This window comes from Talpa occidentalis, unplaced genomic scaffold (assembly GCF_014898055.3).
Source record: "Talpa occidentalis isolate TD23 unplaced genomic scaffold, MPIMG_talOcc4v2.1 talOcc4.2, whole genome shotgun sequence".
In the NCBI taxonomy this organism is placed as follows: domain Eukaryota; kingdom Metazoa; phylum Chordata; class Mammalia; order Eulipotyphla; family Talpidae; genus Talpa; species Talpa occidentalis.
This window is the reverse complement of record NW_023602073.1, coordinates 116,819,757-116,843,506: the sequence shown is the minus strand read 5'-3', so window position 1 is coordinate 116,843,506 and position 23,750 is coordinate 116,819,757. Positions and strand designations below refer to the sequence as shown.

The following is a 23,750-nucleotide window of genomic DNA, read 5'->3' as shown; positions in this document are numbered from 1 at the left end:
CGTCAGACAGAGATAGGCAAATAAAGTCTGATCTCACTTATGTATGTGTAACCTAAAACAAAAATAAAAACCTGAGTTATGAATATAGAGAGCAGATTGCCTGCTAGAAGTTGGGCATGGGGGCAGATGAAATGGGTGAAGGCAAAATATAGAGAATTCCAATTATAAAATAGTCATGGGGATTTAATGTACTGCATGGGGTCTATAGTTGATGTTACTGTATTGTGTTTTGAAAGGTACTAAGAAAGTAGAGCTTGAAAGTTTTCATCACATGGAAAAAAATTGTAACTATGTATGGTGATAAAAGGCAACTAGAATTAATGTAGTGATCAATTTGCAATACAAATATAGAATCATTGTGCTGTATACCTAAAATTAATATGTGTCCATTATATCTCAATTTTATTTTTTTAAAGATTTATTTATTTATGCATACAAGAGCTGGGGTACAGACCAGAGATGTGGGGTGTGAGAGGATTTACCAGAGACAGTGGGGAACAGAACAGGCAGACCGAGTGACATACACTACTGAGGGGAGCAGTGGGTGAGACAGGAGAGATCTGCTGTGCCATGTGGATTGCTCCCTGACCGGCTGGGGATCGAACTCATGCTGCAGAGTCTTCAGATTGCTTCATAGTGCGGCGCTTAACCCCTTGAGCCACCAGGGAGGCCCCTATATCTCAATTTAAAAAAAAGTACGTCACATTCTAGCCATGTAGCTTTAGTAATTGACAGATACATCCAGGGGTGTATCTTTGTCATCGGACAGTAGGAACATGGAATGAAATACTGAATATAAAATTTCCTGTCTGGTACATGGTCTATAGTTAAGAAAAAGAGCTACTGTCACCCATCCTAACATTTTTAAATTTTAAATTTCATATGAAATAGTTTTTCCATTTCTGATAAATCACTTGATGACTTTTATATCTTCATTCATTCTCAGAATGGTGACAATATTGTACATATATAGAATTATTTTCCATTTCTTAGGAAACATGGTGTTTTAGAGATTTGAGTTTCCTCAGGATTTTTTTCTTTTTCTATTTCTAAAAATCTAACTTAGTAATAATTTTGATACTTTGTTAGGTCTACATATACCAATAAAAACAGCTATACATAAAAATTAATGATGTACACATTCTTATATTTTCATTATTTTATAGTTTTATTTCTTGAGGCAATGTTAACTAAAAAAGTAGAGTGGATTGTGAAAAGTAATGTGGTGGTAGAACTGACATGATCAGCAATTATAATAACACATTCTTATTTGTTAAGAGTTATCTGTGTCTCTATGTATATATTGTTTAAATTGTAGTCATCACAGAACTATGTAAAGGAATATGCATGGGTGTGTATGAATTTCACTTACATACGAAGAGAAGACTGCTTGATATGTGTGTATAATATTAATATTATATACCATCTATGTATGTGTATATTATATACATGAGATATACATCTCATGAGTATACATCTCATATGTATAAAACACAGGATAGTAATATACAGTATATAGTAAAGTATATTTAATATTATACATAATTACAATAATATAATTATGTAAATATACATAATTACTATACTATACATAGAAGCATAATAAAAATAATCCAATATTTTATTGAGAGGATACTGAAGGATCAATATTTTGAGGCTATAATTAAGGATGTCAGTTTTCTTTATAGACTTTTGTACATATGCAAGGTTTGGAAATGGAAATGATTTACTACATTACAAAAGACATCCAATAAAAATTGTTTTACAAATCCATTGCTGTTATTTACAGTGTGGCACAATGGGAAGAAAAGTATGCAGACTCCAGAAGACTTGGTTCTTATGACAGTTTCTGCATGTGTTATTGCAGATGAGTTACCTTATTTATGATCCTTGTCCAATTTCGACTCTCAGTAGTTGTGAGGATCAAAAGAGACAATGTATGTAAAGGTTTAAAATGCACCATTTTTTGGGCCTCCCCGCTGGCACAGCGGTTGAGCACTGGGTTGCGAAGCTGCCCGCAGCCTCTGTAGCCTCTGTAGCCTCTGCAGCCTCTGCAGCCTCTGCAGTGCTGGTTCGAACCCCGGCCACCAGGCGAGGGTCCCACATGGCACGCAGACCTCTCCTGCTGCCCCTGCTCCCCTAGCAGTGTACTTCTTCAGTTTGCCTGTTCTGTTCCCCGCTCTGGCTCTGGTGAATTCTCTCACCCTCCCACACTTCTGACTGTACCCTGTGCTTGTATAAATAAATAAATCTTAAGAAAAAAAACTTGCTTTAAAAAAAAATAAAATGCACCATTTGTTTCCAAATATAAGCCTTAATTGTTATTTTAAAAAATAAATGTACTTATTAAAAAGTACAGTAAATTAGTTATTTGAGGCTTCTAGTTCTTGATCTCAAGGTAAGTGGACATCAACCAAATTCATCTAGCAGTTTTGCTTCTGTTAAATCTTCTCTGAAACATAATTTTGGAAATAACCAAAGACTTTTCAGAAATTTCATTTTTTTTTGCAGCAGAAATTTATGTCATTTCTTTGTATTTTTTCCACAACCCCTCCATCATGAGTATGAGGCAATATTTTTCCTATTTGTTTTATTGCTATGCACTTCAATGTAAATGTTTTTTTTAACTCTTAATAATGTGTATCAGAAATGTGACGTGCAATGCTCAATGATTTATTACTTTTAGAGCTTAATTATGGTCACTGAGTGTATCGTTACATGCAATTTCTTTTTCTTTTTCTTTCTTTAGGTTAGAGTTTTCACATCCAAAGGGTCAGGACCATTTTCTGACATAGCAAAGGCCAGAACATCAGGTATTTATTATTTAAAATCAGCGCAAATAACAGTAGTGTCTTAAAAACATTTGATCCTTGTTATTTTTAGGGATTTGAGTGCTGTATTTGAACTGAATTTGAAATTAAATAAATTAATTAATTCTTATCACTACTAAACATGCCTAAACACACCAGGGCTTACAGTGCCTGCAGTCTCAGTTGAGACTGATGTGCTACATGAACTGAGAGATGCATCTAAGGTTTTAAAAAAAAGGTCTGAAAACAAAAATAAAACATTAAAAAAAATGGTCTGATATTGAATCCAAGGAATTTTGCTGAACTAAAGATATTTTTCTCATACATATTAACTCCTTGTTTTTTTATTTGTAGAAATCAATCCATTTCCATACCTCATGGCTCTGTCTGGCAACATGATAGTTCTGTTAGATATGGATCAAAATAAAATTGTGTGGACTTTCTCAGCAGAAAGGGAAATCAGTGCCATTGGTTACACAGCAGATAACGCAATGGTGTATTACACTCAAGGAAACTCTCTCTACACTCTGAACATGCACAATCAATCTAGCTCTGAGGTACTTTGCTATGTAATTCTTTTGAAAGGAAGGAAGTGGAGCATTTGTATCTCATAGTAACTTCTAATTAAAATGATTGTTTAGTGGCTGAACCATTAAGATTAGAATGTTGAAAAAGACAGATACTGTATAATTATTTAGACATACATGAATTCAGATTAAGTTTTGGGCAAATGTCATTCAGGATTAATTTAGCAAACAGTTATTGACTTTAAGTCACTGCGTTAGATCTAGATAAAGCTAATGAATCAGCCTAGTATTCATCTAACACTATGAAGACAGTATTGCAGTTTTTAAATGGATGAACTTTGCTGTCTGACAACCTAGTATGTAATTCTAGCTTGACCATTTGTTAGTTCTGTGAACTTCAGCAAGTTATTTAATCGTGATGGCTCTATAGTACCTTATATACATCTCGTGAAGAAGATTAAGTGAGATAATCCTTCTAAAGAGCTTAGCACAATACTTGGCATGTGGAAGACATTCATGAATGTCAACTATTAGAGAAAAGAGAAGACAGTATAAATGCTATTTTCAGGGCAGGAGGCATGGGATCACAGAGAATGGATGCCTAATCTGGGATGGATGTGGTATTGGTGGCAGCATGGAAGGACATCTTGGGTACAAAGTAAGATGAGCCAGGTGAAGGTGGGTAAAAGCTGAGGGAGTAGCAAGAGCAAAAGCAGGGAAATACTTGGTAATGGTATTTTAGAAACACCTCTGTTAGCAGAGTAAATAATGACTAGAGTAGGTTAAGTGTGAGACGATTAGCAGCTATCACAGAAATCTAGACAGGAATGAAAGGCAGTGAGGTAAGGAGTGAATTGGGTAGCACTGGTCTATCAATTATAATTGAAACAATGAAACTAGATGAAATTAACAATTAACAAATTAACCAGATGAAATATCCAATGTGAGAAGAGGGCAAATATTATAATGCGTGTACAATCCAGAGTTATTGAGAAGTGTATCAAAGTAAGAAAGTATAAAAGACAGTGGACAAAAGAGAAGTATAGTCAATAAATAATATGAGTGATTTAGAAAATTTCTCAAACTTGAAAAAAAGATCCTATCTTTGCTGTGTTTTCTACCTATTGTTAAGATTTTCCAAGATGCACGAGTTGTTGATATCACTATTATTACAATTGACTGGATTTCAAGGCATCTCTACTTTGTAATGAAAGAATCACAAAATGGAATGCAGATATTTGATGTTGATCTTGAACAAAAGGTAAAATACCCCAGGAAGCTGAAATTTTGCAACAGAAATTCAACAATAATCTCCTTTTTTGTATATCCTTTTTTAAGGTATGTGAAGTATATTTATTTCTTTTTGTAATAAAATAGACAAATTCAATGTAGTGTAATATCTTTGGCTTCATATTAGAGTCAAAGATGGGAAAATAGGATTCTCAGTCTTCTTGGCTCACCATATTCACTAAAAATAAAAAATTCTATATTCAATTTATGAGCCCACACTCTAAATATGTAAACCTAATCCATGTTGACAATTCAACTAACCTGAAGTTAGGCTAATTACCACTAGACAACCAAAGCAGATTTTATACCAGTAAATTTAATAATATCATCAGTTGGTGAGTTCAAAAGGGAGACTGAGAAAGTAGCAGCTGATGAATAGGAGACAGGTGGGTAGCATGTCTGGCACAGAAAAAGGTATTCTGGGCTCATCTGTCTTAGTTTAATAACTGTCTCATGAATTTTAAGGCCTCCATTTAGCAACTGAATAGCAGTTTCTCTGAATGGAAAGATCTATTTTGTGCTAGAAATACGGTTTTTTAGCATCTGTTTTGGAACAGATTGTTAGATAGTATGACCTGAAATAAACTTGAGAGATGGGGAATGGAGAGGGGTGTTGATGAAGCCTATGCAAATATATTTCATATTTACAAACTTGATGAGCCATTTAATATAGCTCCTTGGGTTACTATGGTCCAAGAATTTAGTTTTAAACACGTTTATTATTCTATTTAACAGATTCAAAATGAAATTTATTTGCTTTTCTAAAAATATGTCCACCATATATTGCAATTTTGCCAGAAAGATTGACTTCAACCAAAAGCAAGCAAACAAAGAAGCAAGAAACCCAGCAAATCAGAAATATAGATTCCATTACAAAATAGGATGTTTTTATGGCTAGAATACTTATGGAATTAGATGCAACAGACTCTTAATTGACTTTCCTCTGAGAAGTCCTACGATATGAGAATAGCCTGTTTGGTTGTGTGCTTTACAATGTAGTTATATTACTTTGAGATTTTAAGAGCATCAACTGTATAAATACATTTATTGAGAAGTCATTGGAAAATAATATAAACTAGACTTCTTTTAACTTCCTCCATCTCAGAAGAAAGTTCTGAAATTGGACATTAGGACGTGTTCTCTCTGAGGATAACATTTGCCCCTTCATTGGAAACTGGTCTTTGCAATGATATATTTTACTCATTAAGTTGGAAGCTCTTTTTTCCCCCTGTAGTCGCCTGTATTGGACAGAAGTTTCTAGTTTTGGCTCTCAGATGTTCTACTACAGTATAATCAACCAGACCTTGCACCACATTCTGCAACACACACCCACAAACCATTCGGATGGAAGGAGCCAATGTTCTTGCAATGTGACTGAATTTGAGTTAAATGGAGTGATGACCATTGATACTTCTGACCTAAAGAAGCCACAGATATACTTTGTCAAAGGACAAGAGATTTGGGCCATGGATCTGGAAGGATGTCAATGTCAGCAGGTTATCATGGTGCCTGCTTTGCATGGTAAGACATGCACGTATGCACATAGACCTTTATTAGTAATGGTGACCCCCTCCTATCCTATTGAAAAAGGCTTACATTCTACATATACTCAAAAGAATATACACATGATATTTTCCCTGGACCATGCCAAATGTCCTTGCAGAATTCAAGTTGTTTATAGGCAAATTATATAGAGACATTCACATAATTTTCTGAATTGGTGAGGGTTTTGTTTTTTTTTTGCTATTGTTATTTTATAATTAACAGAAAACTTATTGAACTTAACTATATATTCTAAGTATGCTACTAATTGCATTATCTCATTTAATATTTACCCAGATGAAGTAGGTAGTAGTATCTTCATCTTACATATGAGGAAACTAAGGTTGAGAAATGTAAGGTAACTTGTCTAGAGAGCTACAATCTGAGCTGAGATTTATAACTGGGTCCATTGCCACAGCTATGACCTTCCTACCAATGCCCTGCTTGACATCCATTTTGATGATCCCTTTAAACCTACATTCAGCCTAAGATAGTCAATACTTTATAGGTCTATTGAAATTTACATTCTTGTGGAGTAAATATTTGAAATTCTAAAGTACTTTGGAAGTCTTCTAATAAGGAATAATTGCACTAACAAAAAATATACTCTAAATACCCTCACTGCCCAATATGGTAACTGGTAGTGCCATGTGGTGATTTAAGTTTAAATTAAGATCAAAAATTAATTTCACAGTCACACTAGTCACATTTTAAGTGCTCAAAGCTACTTAAATAGCTGATGCAAACTGTATTAGGAGGCATAGGTACAGAATATTTACATCATCAAGAGTGCCATTGGGCTTTGCTTGTCTATACAGCGCAGTTTTGAAATTGCAAATATACATGTGTGAATGTATGTGTATGTGTTTGTGCTATAACTGCACATAAGATTTTGTTGACTTATAATCCAGTCTTTGAGAAACAATTCTAATATACTCTCAGTAGCTCTAAGTACAGATAATGTTTTGAACTTCTCTTACTAGGAAAGTTACTTGTTTCTGTTCAATCCATGACAAAGACTGTTTACCTGATCAGATTCTAATGAGGCTCCTCTGAGTCCACTTCTCAACTAGGCCTCCATCTTGGACTTCAGTATCCATCTTTACTGAGTCCAGTTTTGGTAAGAATCCCACTAACAGGGCCTCCCCTGGTGGTGCAGGCAGTTGAGTGCAGCACTGTGAAGCTGTCCACATCCTCTGCAGTGAGGGTTCGATACCGGCCAGCTGGTGAGAATCCCACATGATGTGGCAGACCTCTCCTGTCTCGTCCGCTGCTACCCTCAGCAGTGTATTTCAGTCATTCTGCCTGTTCTGTTCCCCACTCTGTCTGTGGTGAATCTCCTTACCCTCCCACAAATCTGGACAGTACCCTGGTTCTTGTATAAATAAATAAATAAATCTTAAAAAAAAAAAAAAAAGAATCCCACTAACATAGTTTGGAGACAATCCTCCACCACTGATGTTGGATCAATTTCTTCATCCTCTACCCTTAACATTCTTGGCTTTAGCAAGAATCCTATTGGGCCAGTTTAACAAGAATCTCCTCTACCTTTGAAGTCTCCTCTTAGTAATTTTCCACACACTGACATCCTTATATTACTTATTGACTCCATATCCCCTTCTGTCTTTGTTGTGTTCAGAATTGAACACATCTCTCTCCCTCATTGCAAGAGACTTGACTATCAAGTCTTCCTTACCATTTAAACAAATCTGAATAATTTTCCTTTAACATCTGATACACAAGAATGATCTCATGGGCCATTATTTACTTTAAAGTAAATAAATTTACTTTAAAGATAACATAGAAGAAATTTTAATAAAACAGCCTTGCCTGGATATCTATTTATTAAAAAAAAAGTTATTAAAAAATCTGTTTGACAATTCTGAATATTAACTTTTTAAAAATAATTACCAGAGGGCCTCCCCGGTGGCGCAGTGGTTGAGCGCTGGGTTGCAAAGCTGCCCGCAGCCTCTGCGACGCTGGTTCGATCCCCGGCTGCTCCCCGGCCACCGGAGGAGGGTCCCACATGGTGCGCAGACCTCTCCTGACCTGCCCGCTGCTCCCCTCAGCAGTGTACTTCGGTCCTTCTGCCTGCTCTGCTCCCCGCTCTGGCTCTGGTGAATTCTCTCACCCTCCCGCGCTTCTGACTTTACCCAGTGCATGTATAAACAAAAAACAAACAAACAAACAAACAAATAAATAAACATGCCTCTATTAAAAAAAAAAAAAGAATCATTAAAAAATAATTACCAGAGTCTTCTCCCCATCCCTCCATGGAAAATGGTTGTTATTCTCATGGGGATGGGTCTATAAAAAAAAGGGGACTTAAAATGAGACTCAACTACAGGCACACACAAAAAGGTTAATAAAAGGATTCTTTATAAAAAGGAGAAATGAAGAGAGGAATAACTCAGGGAGAAAGAGAAAGAGAGAAATTGATGAATGCCTCCTACCAGTTCCACTAAGCTGGGACCCCAATTGCACGCTGAAGGCCTGAGAAAAACCAAGCACCCCCAAGGCTCCATGTCTGGTTATATAACAAACTTGGCTGCTTAACTCCACTCTTAGTTTCCAGCAATTCTCCCTTTCAGTGGTGATGACATTATGGGTTTTGTCGTCCTTGGTGTCTGGATCTCCTTGGTCTGGGGTGGGGGCAGAGTCCTTAAAACCTGTGTCTCTGGAGTTTGTTCAGGACATCCTTTGCCCCCCAACATCTTTAGATGGTTGATGTAAAGTTACACAGGTTACTTGCAAATCCTGACTTTGTTCTTTATGAAATTTGAGAAAACCATTTAACTCATCCAAGCCTCAGTTGCCACTTCTAAATAAATACTAGTAATGTCGTTATGATGAGGTGCTGGGTTTGGTGAGTTGGGTCCTTGGGTTACCTCTGAGGAAAGCTTCACCAGAGTTCCCCTTTCAGCAGCACACAGCAAATTTCTCCACGAAGCAGAGATGTGTAGTTATATCCAAAAGGCCAGGTTTATTATAAAAAGAGGAGGGAAGTAAAGGATGTTTGCCCAGACTAGAGAGCAGGAATAGCTGCTGCTGCTGCTTTGTAAAGGTAAAAGATTTGTGAAAAAAATTCCTGCATAGTCAAAGATCCTCAGGAGAGCTGCCTCTTGTCAGGGCAGAAGTTGTATAGATACAGTGTTCCTCATTCAAGGAGGGGTTCAGCCCTTTGGAAATTGCTATCTATTGTTAAATTAATTACTTCTAGGGTGTGACTAGGTTGATTTGTAAGGACGGGATGATTCTCTACAATGGCCCTTAATCTCCATATGCCCACTTTTGATCTGTGCCTCTGGGTACTTTCTGTAGCATTCTGATACTTGCTAAAGCAGTTGGGGTCCAAGGATTTTTCATTTCTATAGCAGGTTTAAAACTAGGTTTATCATTTCTACCTCCACCTCCAGTTTTTGGTCTAGTGATGCCGCCATTCTAAATTTTCTACTCTTAGCCTCCATTAGTAGCAATTATCTTTTTTGCTTGATAAGGAAGTAAAAGAAGAAATTATCTGTAAAATCCTAATTATATGACATGAAAGTGTTATTTTTTTTCATATAGAAATAATAGATTCAAAATGTGGAGTTTTGATAGAGAAAAAAAGGACTTCATGTATTGCTTAGAGTAGTAAACAGAAGATACATATTTTGTTCTTTAGGTTTTTTGCTTTATATCAACAGGAAAAACACTTGTTAGCCTAACTATGGATGGAAAATTTCTATATTGGATGGTCACAGCAAAGGACAGCACACAGATTTATCAAACAAAGAAAAGCAGTGGGGCCATCTTCTCCCAGGTTAAGACCCTGAGGAATAAGTGTATCTCGGCTTACAGTTCAGTACTGCAGCCTTTTCCAGGTAACAAGTCATGTGCTTAATCATCTTGTTCTCCAGATTATGGTCAGAAAATTCTCACCCTGTGCCTTTCTCATCCTTTCTCATCCTTTCTTGAGGATCGTTCCTCCAAGTTCTTCCTTGTGCTTTCAGCACTGCTCCAAGGTATGGTGCACAATGTGATTGCTGTTTACCCTGGATCACAGTTTCTCTCTGCTGGTATGCACGACTCAGCTGGGGTAGCCCACTTTAGACAAGGGGAGTCCTTCCCCATCATTCTTTCTGCCTGTCCTCTTTCTTTTCTCAGTCCTAAAAATTCCCCTTCTTTTTGTCTTCTTTTTTCCCCTCTAAGGGTATTTTAGACTTCCCAGTGGTGTCAAAAAGCATTGCATAAAACTTCAGGTCATTTTTTTTAAAGATTTATTTATTTATTTATTTATTTATTTATTTATTTTTTTTTTGCTCATGATGATCACTTTAATCACAAGTGTGAACATTAACTTCAGATGTCATAGAAACATATTCCATAAAATTCAAAAATAACTGGTATCAGTGAAACCAGAGCAAACATTTTGGAGATGTCAACGCACGGGATGGAAATCTTCGAGAATTTCACTGTATGTTTTCTTATCTTTATCAGGAAAATCCCCCGGATGTGATCTCATATATGCAAACATATCATGGTCCCTCACAGCATACATATAGTCTAGATTTATTTATTTATTAATACAAGAACTGGGGTACAGGCCAGAGGTGTGGGAGGGTGAGAGGATTCACCAGAGACACAGTGGGGAACAGAACAGGCAGACTGACTGAAATGCACTGCTGAGGGGAGCAGTGGGCGAGACAGGAGAGGTCTGCTTGCCTTGTCAGTTGCTCCCTGGTTGCGGATCGAACTTGTGCTGCAGTGGCTGCAGATAGCTTCATAGGTTGCGTCTTAACCCCTTGCGCCACCAGGGAGGCCCTGGGTCATTTTTTAAGGTAAAGCATTCTACTTATTGTACTGTTATGTATGTCAATAATTTAACATGTGCACACTTGTGCTATTATTTTCATGAAGTTACTATATATAATATATATATTGAAGTTGCTGGGGCTCAGCGCTGCCCTGCAGCCTGAGATCCGTTCCTGGCTGGGAGACTAGACCTGACAATTCCGGTATCATTACTATATATATAAAATATATATATTTTATATGTCACTAATGGAGGTTTTTAGTGCTGTGTTCCTAACCCCATTAACCACACAAACTGGGGGGATTATTGTATGATATGTATAAAGTAGTGTCTTTTAGGAATATGTTATTGCATTATGGCAGAACAGATTACATTTATTCTACCGAAAGGTGTAATAAAAGTAAGTTTGAAATCCAAAAATCAACCAAACACTACCTCCCTCCAAGTACAACATTACATAACTTCATGTGTGACATTCAGATAAAAAGTGGTCTCTTAGTCTTTTCCCCAGCTTTCTCCGCCACAACAGTGCAATAGAATTCTAAATTAAATAAAATCTCCTCTCCCCCAAGATAGGAAAACTGAAACACACTTTTTTTTGCTTAGATGTATTCAGTTATAAAATATGTTGTAACAGGGCCTCCCCGGTGGCGCAGTGGTTGAGCGCTGGGTTGTGAAGCTGCCCGCGGCCTCTGCGGCCCCAGTTCGATCCCCGGCTGCTCCCCGGCCACAGGAGGAGGGTCCACATGGCGCGCAGACCTTTCCTGCTGCCCGCTGCTCCCCTCAGCAGTGTACTTCGGTCCTTCTGCCTGCTCTGCTCCCTGCTCTGGCTCTGGTGAATTCTCTCACCCTCCTGCGCATCTGACTGTGCCCAGTGCTTGTATAAATAAATAAATAAATCTTTAAAAAGAAAAAAAAAAGAAAAAAAATATGTTGTAACATGAACAAGTGGAAGAATATGTAAATAAGTTGAGTGCATATTTTGATAGAATAATTTTCATTTTCTACTTTGGGAAATTTGAGAGATTAGAAAAGTCCATGCAATATCTATTTGGAGTTGAACACACACACATACACACACACCTCTCTAAAAATACAAATCCTAATGGTGTATGAGTTTTCCTAATTGGAATTCCTTTAAAACGTGACTAAAGCCGTCATCACTGACTTCAAAATAAAAGCGTTAACTACATTTTGTCTGGGTACATTGTTAAGGATACTTTAGCTCCATCTATTGGAAATCTTAAGCAATTTCAGGTTACTAAGCTCTTTTTCTGAGGCATTTAAATCTTCAATATGGGGCCTCCCTGGTGGCGAAAGGGGTTAAGCACCGTACTATGAATCAATCCACAGCCTCTGCAGCACGAGTTCGATCCCTGGCTGGCCAGAGAGAAACACACATGGCAAGGCAGACCTCTCCTGTCTTGCCCGCTGCTCCCCTCAGCAGTGTATTTCAGTCAATCTGCCTGTTCTGTTTCCCACTCTGCCTCTGGTGGATTCTCTCACCCCCTGCATCTCTGACCTGTACCCCAGCTCTTGTATGCATAATAAATAAATCTTTAAAAAAATTAAAAAATAAATCTTCAATATGTATGGAAAAAATGTGTTCCTGTCCTAAGTAACATTTCCAGCTCATCAATATATCATATCATATCAGTTAAATAAAAAAAGTCATATTATCCTTGATGTTAAATAAATCAGCTGTTCCTCTCTTATATATAGATGTGTATCTTAATTTTTTCTTTTATTATTTTAGATAAAGCATTTCTGTCTCTAGCTTCAGATATTGCAGAGCCAACTATACTTAACACTACTAATACCAGCCTCACCATCCAATTACCACCCACCAGGACGAAGCTGACGTTGCACGGTATCATCAGCCCTACACCAACATACCTGGTTTATTACAAAGAAGTTAATGTCAGGAAAAATAGCTCTAAACTGAAATATGAAATGCTGGTAAGAATGGAGCTAGTGGTTTTTATCTTTTTACAAAATTCCCTTTTTTGTTGATATAAAACTCTCAGCCACTGTAAAATATTTTCTATAGTATATTCTGAAATGTGCTATTATGCAAGCTTTTACTGATGATTCATCAAGCCATATTGTGTTCTAGTCATCTTGTCTTGGAGTAAGTTGAGCTTCAATAAAGTATATGAACTCTGGCCAGTTGGTGGATTGAGAGGGTAATGGTTTCCTGAGTGTCCTGGAAGAAATGAGTTTGTTGCCCTCCCTGATTCTAATTATCCCCAGAAAATAATACTTGTATTTATGTATCAAAAGATTGAGGGGTAAGACAGGAGTTGGACAGATGAAACATTACTGTATGTATACACTTCTTTCATAGTATACTGTAACAAAAAAGTTGCTGCTCAGCCTGATGTAGCCCTTTATTTTGTGAACTGGGCTAGTATGCAGGACTATATCTTGTTTTTGTTCATCATTGTATTCCTGGCACCTAGGAATTCATTAGATATTTCTTGAATATTTAAACGAAGTAGCACAACTTATCCCATCACTGACATAATGTTTCAGTTGTCCTTGTAATGGAATGCTGTATCTCCAATATTTTGTTTTGTGCTTATTATCTAATCAAATCAAAGGTGAAACTGGCCATCATCTATCGGACGTTAAGTACTATATACTTTACCAGAAAGTACACTTGATTATTGTTCCCTTATTTTTCTATTCTAATCTTTTATTACACAGTTTTAAGTGGAATTGTTGCAGAGACTGACTAGATCATTTTGTTGACCAAGATTGGGTTTGTAGCATTGAACATTTCTGTCATTTATGTTTATCTTATTATATTCACATTTATTAAGTCAAAGGCAAGTTTGACTGCCCATTGGAACTTTTTTTTTTTTGAGGTATCATTGGTTTATAATACTGTATGCAAATAACAGGTATAGGCTCACAACTCTTCAGATGTATGTTACCCCACCACACCCATCACGAAGGCACCCATAGTCCACTGAGCCTCCTCTCCCTTTGTTTTCCACCTTCTCCCACTCCTCCTGGACAACCTCAGTTTTACAGATTTCTAGGGTTTGTTTTGGTTTGATCCTCTGTTTTGTTTCCCTATATTCACATATGTGTGAATTTAGTTCTGGACCCAAGCTTGCTCTCCGATCAATTCAATCAGAATCTCTGGGGTTAGTATTTTCTTTAAACTTCCCAGATGACTCCAAAGTAAAAGCAAAGTTGAAAGCCATCGGTCTAAGGAAAGTCTTTTTACTTTCTTAAATGTTATTGCTTTATTTCTAAGAATGATTAGATAATATAGTTTAATCTGTTGTATTCACTTCTTTGTCACATTCTTAAAATACCATCTGGCTGAAGTCCTAATGCAATGTTAACAAAACAGTGTCCTCTCCTGGGAACTTAATTTTCTGAGATGAATATGTCACAAAATTGACTGGGTGCTGCCAATCATTTGACAGTTTTTTTCTGGGAGATATTGAACAACTCAGGTCTGGGAAGATTAGAGCAGTGAATATTATCACTTATAATCCAAGACTGAAATATAAATTACCTTTGTTTGAATCTTTTAATTATTTTCTTCCTTTGATTAAATAATTTCTCCCCATTTGTATAAAAGATAAGAACAGATTTTTATTATTTTTTAATAAATTACAGGAATTTCAGGAGAGTATAGCCTTTATTGAAGGTTTACAACCATTTTCAACATATGTGATACAGATAGCTGTAAAGAATTATTATTCAGATCCTTTGGAACAGTTACCTCTGGGAAAAGAGATTTGGGGAAAAACTAAAAGTGGAGGTGAGTTATGGGCTTGGTGTGGGTATGTAGAATGGAATCTTGTGATAAATATGATTTGTATGTCTATTTCTGCTTTTTTTCTGAATTCTAAGTAATCTTTATTACATGAGCTTTTTAAAAGCTTAGTATGAAAAAATAATTCTAGAACAATAGTCTGATGACTTGATCCTTGCTCTAATACCAGGAGAAGATGAATAATATTCCATCAAAATGAAAAACAACTGTAATTTTGTTTGACCAAGAAATGCATTCTCTGTCTCACCACCCAGTGTCACCCTCTTCCTATATAGTCATAGGTCTCTGTGTGTGTGGTGAGGCAGGAAAGTCCAATCATATGAGTTTTGCTGGCCACAAAAATTTAAACTAATATATAACATCTTTGCCCTAAATTAAAAATGGATCTAAAATCTAAAAAGGTGTTTTAAGAGGTGCTGATTATTATGAGGTGATGCCATTATTTCAAATATCTATGATGATATACTCAAAACTCACCTGAGTCGGGTTATTCATCATTATCAGCCATATCCTGGAACTAGAATCAGAAAATGCTTTAGTCATTAAGCAAATATAAGCAAGAGCCTTTCTTTCCAGCAGCCTGATAAGCAATCATTATGTAAGAGGCTGGTGTTTCTTCAGAACATCTGTCTTCCATTCTACTCATAGGATAGGATTATTCCTCAACTAAGACCCCATTATTTCTTTATATCCTTCACTGCTGCTGTAACATCCTTTATAATTCCTGGTTGTTTATCTTAGTGCCAGAGGCTGTTTGGCTTATTAACACAACTGTGCAGTCAGACACCAGTCTCATTATATCCTGGAAAGAATCTCCCAAGCCAAATGGACCTAAAGAGTCAATTCGCTATCAGGTGGCAGTCTCACACCTGGCCCTAATTCCTGAGACTCCTTTACGACAAAGTGAATATCCAAATGGAAGGCTTGCTCTCCTTATTCCTGGGCTGTCTGGTGGAAAACTGTATGTATTAAAGGTACAGTGAACATACAGGACAAGTTTATTGTCATTCTCAAGGCAAGTTCCCTAAAAGGTCAAGTGATTGTTCTTTTTTACAAAAAGGTTCTGGCCTGCCATTCAGAGGAAATGTGGTGTGCTGAGAGTCATCCCGTCACTGCTGAAATGTTTGACACGCCAGAAAAACCTTATGCCTTGGTTCCAGAGAACACTAGTGTGCATTTAAACTGGAAGGCACCATTTAATGTTAATCTCACCAGATTTTGGTTTGAACTCCAGAAGGTAGAATCTTACAGTATATTTTTTAATGCAAATCTTTATTTATTATGTAGAATAAATTGAAAGGCCTTTTCATATCTTTAGAGTAATACCATATAAATCAACAATATATTTGATAGCATTCATTAACCTAGATTTGACACATAGAAGCAATAAGCTATCTAGACTAATAACTGAAAGAAGAGAAGTTAATTTGCTCTTAACAAGCTTCATGTAAAACAGTATGAGTCATGGTATACTAATTTTTATAATATTTCACTTAGTTTATTTAGATATTGTTGGCATGGTTCTTTGTTCTAAAGTTTATAGCAATTTGATGTTTTCATTGCAAAAAGTATAAGAAATGAACAAAAAAAACCCCCTCAAAACCTTGATTAGAAATGTTCTTTTAGGGGCCTCCCTGGTGACGCAGGCAGTTGAGTGCAGCTGTGCACGGCCTCTGCAGTGCCAGTTTAATCTCTGCAGGCCTCGGAGCAACCACATGGCGAGCAGACCTCTCTTTTGCCTCGCCTGCTACTCCCCTCAGCAGTGTATTTCAGTCAGTCTGCCTGTTCTGTTCCCTGCTCTGTCTCTGGTGAATCCTCTCACCCTCCCGTGCATCTGGCCTGTGCCCTGGCTCTTATATAAATAAAATAAATCTTAAAAAAAAAAAGAGAGAGCGAAATGTTAATGTTCTTCTAACCATTTGAGGGCTGTTTAGTAACAGGAGAGAAGTAAAATATAAAACCAGCATTTTATAAGCTAGTTTGATTTTGACTTTAAACTTTAAATTCTTCCTCATCCAAAAATCTTCATACTTTAACCAATATACATCTACTGAATTTAATTAATTCACTGCTATGGAAAGTCTACACTGATTTTTATATTAATGCTCTTCAAACAGATTATTGTCTTTATAATTTCTATATTTCATCTGCACCATTATATACTTGTGTGTTTGCATTTGTAAAATTTATTTGGGAGAACTTTGTTCAGTGGTAGCATAAAAACAAATCAATGTAGTCATGATCATTTTTATTTAAAAATCAAGTTGCTCTCTAGGACATCTTAAAATTTTACTATGTAGGACTTTTTAAAATGATCTTATACTTTTTAGATACAAACTATGAAAAATATGATTATTGAGTTGACAAAAACAAGGCAATAGTTTAACTGGACTTTTTCACTGGACATGTTCATAATGATTTGTGATCTATTTTAAAAATGATGATCTTATAAAAATGCTATTAAATTAGAGAAATTAGAGAGTCAGCTTCCCCCACCCCAACCCCTTACTTCTAGCTAAATAATTTTAATGCAGTTCAGTTTAAAGTTAAGGGAAGGAATGTAAAGTTTATTTCCTAGGTAAGAAAAATGAAATAGAGAAAGACCTGAATGATGATGACTATCTAGCCTCTCATTTTACTACAGAGAAGTTGGAGACCCAGACAGACACCAAAATGAATCAGATATTACCAGCCAGGCAAAGGAGGACCCTGGGAGATGACTAATCTCTAGAGCAGTATCAGTTTTAATCCATCATTGTCCCTCAGCTGTGAATTTACTTTCTTACATAACCTGATTTTAGTAATGGGTGTTTGCAATTAGGGATAGCTAGAAGCCAAACTTTCAATTTTCCCTGATGATATAGAGTCAGAGATATATGTCCCACCTTTGGTTATCCTAAGAACTGTCATTCAAGACAGTCATAGCATCTCATAAAAATAAATGGCTGTCAGCGGTGGTGATGGTGTTAGGGATAGAGCATTCATAAAAAAAGCTCTTAGTTTTTTATAGAAAGTAAAATTTATTTAAGTTTAAATGGTTTGTTATAGGTTTATGGATTTCTATTTTCATAAAGAAACAAAAATGTTAATTGAGATGTCTTTTCCTAGTGGAATTACGAGTTTTACCATGTTAAAGCTTCATGCACACAAGGTCCTGCTTATGACTGTACCATCACAGATCTGCAGCCTTATGCTTCCTATAATATTCGAGCAGTGGTGGTTTATACCACAGGGGAAAATAGCACCTCATTTCCAGAAAGCTTTAAGACAAAAGGTGAGTACTAACTTTTAGGAAGCCTGATAATTTTTTCATCAATAATTTTGCTAATCCTAGGGGTTGAAAGTTTTTTTTTAAAGAGTATATTGCTATTTTTAGAGTTTGAATGAAGGCATTGAAAAGAACCAAGAGTACTTACAGGTAGTAATGAGATAATACTGAGCTGGCCTTGTTGGATCCTGAACTGGGTGAAATTACTTCATTTTCAGTCTTCTGATTTCCTGTCTAGCTATATTTTACAGTGAGAATGAAATAAAATTAGTATCACTGAGTGTGCAACAAATATTTACTTACTACTCTAATCCAGATATTAAAAATAAAAATTATATTAAATTAACTAGTATTCTGAAAGGTATACAATAATTTTAAGCTGACTCCTATAAGAAAGGAAAATGCTGTAAAACTTGCAACAGTTTTATTTACAACATTTATTTTGTATCAAGCTAAGATATATTGTTACTTCTATTACTAATCCATCTAATCCATCATGAATGAAGATTTCAGATATTCTTTTAAAACTATGTGCTCATATGAGAATATTTGTGGATAGTTCTTTCATGTATTTGATGTCCCACCTTAGTAGTATATTCTATAGAAAGACATTATGCTGAATGTTTTATACTTCTAACATATCAGCTTTTTCTTTTGTTTCTAAAGCTGGAGTCCCAAGTAAACCAGGAATTCCAAAATTATTAGAAGGTAGTAAAAATTCAATACAGTGGGAAAAAGCTGAAGATAATGGAAGCCGACTTCAATATTACATCCTTGAGATCAGGTATGCCTGTTTGCAAAAGGGCTTTGTAAGTGCTAAGCAGTTAATAATAAGGTGTTAAAAGACCAAACTTAACAATATTTATGAAAGGGTATTTATAAATAAACATAAAGGGTCCTTAATTTATAAATAAACATAAAGGGTCCTTAACTTGTGTCTGTCATTATGGTCGTAGAGGTCTGCCTTGGTACTCCAATTACAAGGTATCATTCTTGCCAGAAATCTGCAACTACTGGGTTAAAACTTCATGGAAATTGTTCAATCATCGGCACATGCAACTACTATATACTTAAAGTCTGCTCTGTTGGAGAAGCTGAGCTGATTGATGTTAGATGATGATATCCATGTATATTTTAGATGTTTTAACAAGATGAATACTGTTACTGCTAATAAACAATGAACTAGGTATTTTTTTAGAATGTAAAATAAGGTTAAGGTCTGAAATGTTAGGTCACTTAAGATTCTGATCCCCTTGTTATATACAGTTTGCAATGTATGTAAAAATGCTAAAAATGTGCCTTCAATGAACAATGCATCTCAGATCCAATCAGTATGGGGAGTGCTGTGATTCATGATAATGACTCAGATAAACTGATTCCAGGCCAACTTGAAGAGAGAATTCCAAATTCCAAAGATGCTCCCCTTATAGGACTATGAAACCATCTTTTAAGACGCTCCAATGACAAAAATCATTTCCATAATTATAGTCCTGGTAGCTTGAGCATTAGATCTATTTTTGTTTCATCTTGTTTTGGCATTCCCAGAACCTTAAAAATTTTTTACTGCTCATGTTAGTGACCTTATTTCTAACTAAAACCTTCTTGAAATTTCTGTTACTATTTTTCATCCTGACCTGAAGAACTGCCTGCAATTATGCTCACCATCCAGGACACACACTATTCTTGCTAAGACCCCTGCATGGTATTGGCCTCAGTAGCACCTTAAGTCTATAACTTCACAAATAGTTTGCATTTCCTTATCCCATGTCTCTACTGTTAGAACAGGGACTATGGGATAACAAAATGAATTCTTGTACTTTTCAGTATCTCAAAGTAACTTTAGTCAGGACACATAGTCCCTGCCCTGCATCCTTGCTGATGGTGCAGCAGTGTGGGTGGTGTCAAGTGCCTGAACTTGGGAGTTGAACAGATTCTTTTAGTTTCTGAAGTCTGCTGTGGCAAAGCCCTGCCAGCTGCATGGCTTAACATAACAGACATGCATTCACTCATAATTCTGGGGACCAGAAGTATGAAATCAAGGTGTTGGCAGGACTGTGCTCCTGTTTTAAGAGAAGAATTCTTTGCCTCTCACCTTCTGGTGATTGCCAGTAATCCCTTGGACACTTAGCTCCTGGTAACAGTTACGACCAGCTTTGCTTTCCCAATACTTCTGTTGTTCTTGCTCACTTCCTGTCCCTCAAAGACTCAACCCTCACTATTCTTGTTGCTATTTCAGAAAGAAGATCATTAAGTAGAGCAGAACTGACTTCCACCACATATCCCCAAACTTACTGTGGGTGGGTAAAGTCCAAAAACTGTCACAGTCTGAAAATTTCAGACTTGCAAAGTTCTTCATTGTTAGAGAAGATATAATGGAAAGGTTTTTGAGCTTGCCTTCTTCCATCTATGATTCCGTTGAAATCCACTAAGTTACATCATTTGCTTGTGCTCTTTCCATGTGTCAGATGAGACTTATGTGAATTGAGTGAGAGGCCATCACACAAGGAAACAATGAGCTTTCACATCTCAGATGTACAATAACTTTGATAGCTGAAATAGCCTACCTTCCTTATCAATTTTATGTTCTATGTCATCCAGACATGGTCTAAGTAAACTACAGATGACACAGGAGATTGAACATTTAAAAAAAATTTCCCTACTAAAAATCATGGAATACATAATTGTCTAATGTATTTGGAATGCTGAAGAAAGTTTCTATATTCTTATAGAAGCAGGAAGAGATTCTTCAGCTTTCTTGGCCATTGATTATTGGTAATTTTCCTGCTTGGCTTAGTTGTTTGACTCCATGCATTGTTGGGATGACTTTATAAGATTATGCTCTATTCTGTAGCCAAATTATGGAAGAGGAATGAGACCACGGGAAAAATGTGCAACAGAAGATGCTCTGGAGTTCTGTCATTAAAATGATAACAAGAACATTAGAAATAACACATAGGCCATTTTACACATTTTCTATATTTTTGATTTTCTCCTTTTTTTTGCAGAAAGGGCAGTTCAAATGATTCACAGAACCAGAACTTAATGTGGGAGATGGCCTTTAATGGAAGCTGTGGCAGCATTTGCACATGGAAATCCAAAAGGCTTAAAGGAGTATATCAGTTCAGAGTAGTAGCTGCAAATCATGTGGGGTTTGGAGAATACAGTGGAATCAGTGATAGTATTATATTAGCTGGAGGTATGTTACTTTATCTGTATATAAACTACCTTATTACCCAAAAGTTCAAAATTAAAATTAAATGAATTCCTAATATTAGCAACAATTGGATGACTGTATAACTTATCACAACTATTGAATCATTCATTTATCTGATGTGATCTTCCTAAAACCTCATAGTCATCAAGTCATTTTTCTTTACAGTAATGATCAGCTACTTCCTAATCCCAGCACATCAAATCCATGCTCCTAGGTAGGCTTCCAAAGCTGTCCACAGTCTGAACACGATTTATCCAGCCTTACAGTCTGGTCATGGTATAAATCTCTTATACACATTGGGTTTAAAACTGTGCTTTGTCTCTTCCCTAATATATACATCTTCTACCATGCTTCATATTTTAGTTAATGTTACACTTTTTGTGAGCTTGGTATATTCATACTGCTGATAATTAATCTAACTGAAGCACAAGCTGGATCACTTAACCTCTGCACTCACTGTCTTCAGAATGAAGCACAAACTTTTGCATCTCCTTTGAGGCCTTTTGTGGCTTCTCCTTCATCTTCCCCAATATTTATCCTTATGTCCTTATATCCTTTTCCCCAATATTTATCCTATTAGACCAGTACAAAGTTTTATGGCACTAGGTCTTTTTTATTTTTATTTTTTTGTCTTAACAAACAACAGACTTTATTTCTTATAATTTGGGACTTGGAAGTCCACAATCTTGGTGACAGAAGGTTTGATGTCTGGCGGGAACCTACTTCCTGGTTATGATATTTCAAGGCATAACTTAAATGATCCCTCATTGAAGTTTAACTGATATTCCATGGGCAATATGAATTAGTTTCACTCTGTAATTCTGCTTAAAACTTAGTCTTATTTGAATTATAGTTAGTTATCTGGGTAAGAACTTAACAAACTCTTCCTGAAAAGAATTAAATAGTAAATATTTTAGGTTTTGCAGGCTATATCCAAATCTCTATATAATATTATTCTTCTTTAAATGTAAGGAACTCTTTGCTCAGGGGTGTTACATACTCAAACTGTAGCAAGGTCTGGCCTGTGTAGCAGTTCACCAAGCAGCCTCTTGTCTCTTCTACTCAACTGAAACAACCTAAGAGAAGGATTCATGTTTTCATTTGCACATTTCTCAGTTTGAATCCCATCAAATGTATTTGAAGAGATTCAATGTGTTTGAAGATATTATAGAAGAAATAATAACCCCAACTATAGAATATGTGAAGACCAAGATGTCTTTGTCATATCCATTGAAAAGATTATACAGACATGCTTTCCCTGTCACTTTAATGTAGAAGGCTGCATGTATATATCCCAATATGTGTTGCTAAACCAGTTTTTTGGAAAAAAGAAAGAAAACCTTGATTTTGATTTCTCATGTATACTTATATAAATACTATCACCATAGATTTCAAGCTACCTGGTTTATTTATTTATTTTTTTTTGGAAGACAAATACTTTATTGCCTACCCTGTCTACTGGGTAGGTTACACTACCACTGCTGCATGCCATAGAACTGGTATTTACGGGGAGCGGGGGAGTAGGGGCGGAGGCTTCAAGCTTTACCAAGTGGTTTGCAAATATCTGGTAGGAAATAGTGCTAGTATATTTACAGGAGCTCATCCTGGTGTATGTGGCATATCACTAGGACTATCTAGCTTTAGTCTGTACATTAATTTTTTCTCATTTATTTCATTAGATGGTTTTTGGATACCAGAAACAAGTCTTATACTTACTATTTTCATTGGAATATTTCTGCTTGTTACAATCCCACTGATCTTTGGTAAGTATAATAGATTTTTTTAAATAAGTAATAAACTGTTTACTTGATCACCCTAATTTATCTTAGTTTATCTTAGTTTATTTAACCCCCCCCCCCACACTTGAAATAAATTCCTAAACTTCACAATATCACCTTTGGCTATAATTTTATAAACACTAACTTCTGTGAATTGTTTTCTGAATTAGGGGTAACTATTTTATGATAAACATATCTTTATTTATACTTCATGGCACAAAACTAGATAAAACTACTTTCCCAGGCACGGACTTTGTTAAAACAATATTTACTTCTGACTGGTAATGCAACAAGAGTTTTGTTATTTATAGTTTGGGATAAGTAAAAGAAAAATAAGTCGGTATAGAAAAAGTGTGGGATTAGTGGGATACCAGAGACAATCCTTGGTTGGGATAGTTTGTGTCTCCAGGCAGACAGCCTGGTAGAATGAGCAGGGCCTCTTAACAGAAGATCCATTTCTGGCTTGGCCGATCCACTCTTACTTTCAGACATCTGTTCTGCTTATTTCAAATCCTGGCTCATTTATAAATGACCAGGAAAGCAGAATAATTAGGTTGAATAGACAGAAAGCTAGCTTTCTCTCTGTTCTCATTTTATACTAACATGCTAATCCTTAAAGTCTTTTTTTAAAAAAAAAAGATTTAGTTTAATGATGAGAAAATACAGTGATAATACCAAAGGTTGATCAAATATTGGTCCTGTGAGGTTACCATAGTGATCATCAATT

At 36.0% G+C, this 23,750-nt stretch overlaps 1 protein-coding gene across 1 annotated transcript in view; it reads left to right on the top strand.

The window, feature by feature from the left end:
- The window catches only part of ROS1 (ROS proto-oncogene 1, receptor tyrosine kinase), an 87,251-nt gene that overhangs the window by 44,867 nt on the left and 18,634 nt on the right, over nt 1-23,750 (top strand). Inside the window, exons 23-35 of the mRNA XM_037520973.2 lie at nt 2,750-2,813; nt 3,165-3,367; nt 4,470-4,675; nt 5,862-6,148; nt 9,856-10,032; nt 12,721-12,923; nt 14,604-14,748; nt 15,505-15,737; nt 15,824-16,000; nt 17,872-18,037; nt 18,698-18,815; nt 21,037-21,227; nt 22,925-23,008. Of these exons, the coding sequence (XP_037376870.1) occupies nt 2,750-2,813; nt 3,165-3,367; nt 4,470-4,675; nt 5,862-6,148; nt 9,856-10,032; nt 12,721-12,923; nt 14,604-14,748; nt 15,505-15,737; nt 15,824-16,000; nt 17,872-18,037; nt 18,698-18,815; nt 21,037-21,227; nt 22,925-23,008 (2,254 nt within the window). The remainder of the gene's footprint in view (nt 1-2,749; nt 2,814-3,164; nt 3,368-4,469; nt 4,676-5,861; nt 6,149-9,855; nt 10,033-12,720; nt 12,924-14,603; nt 14,749-15,504; nt 15,738-15,823; nt 16,001-17,871; nt 18,038-18,697; nt 18,816-21,036; nt 21,228-22,924; nt 23,009-23,750) is intronic.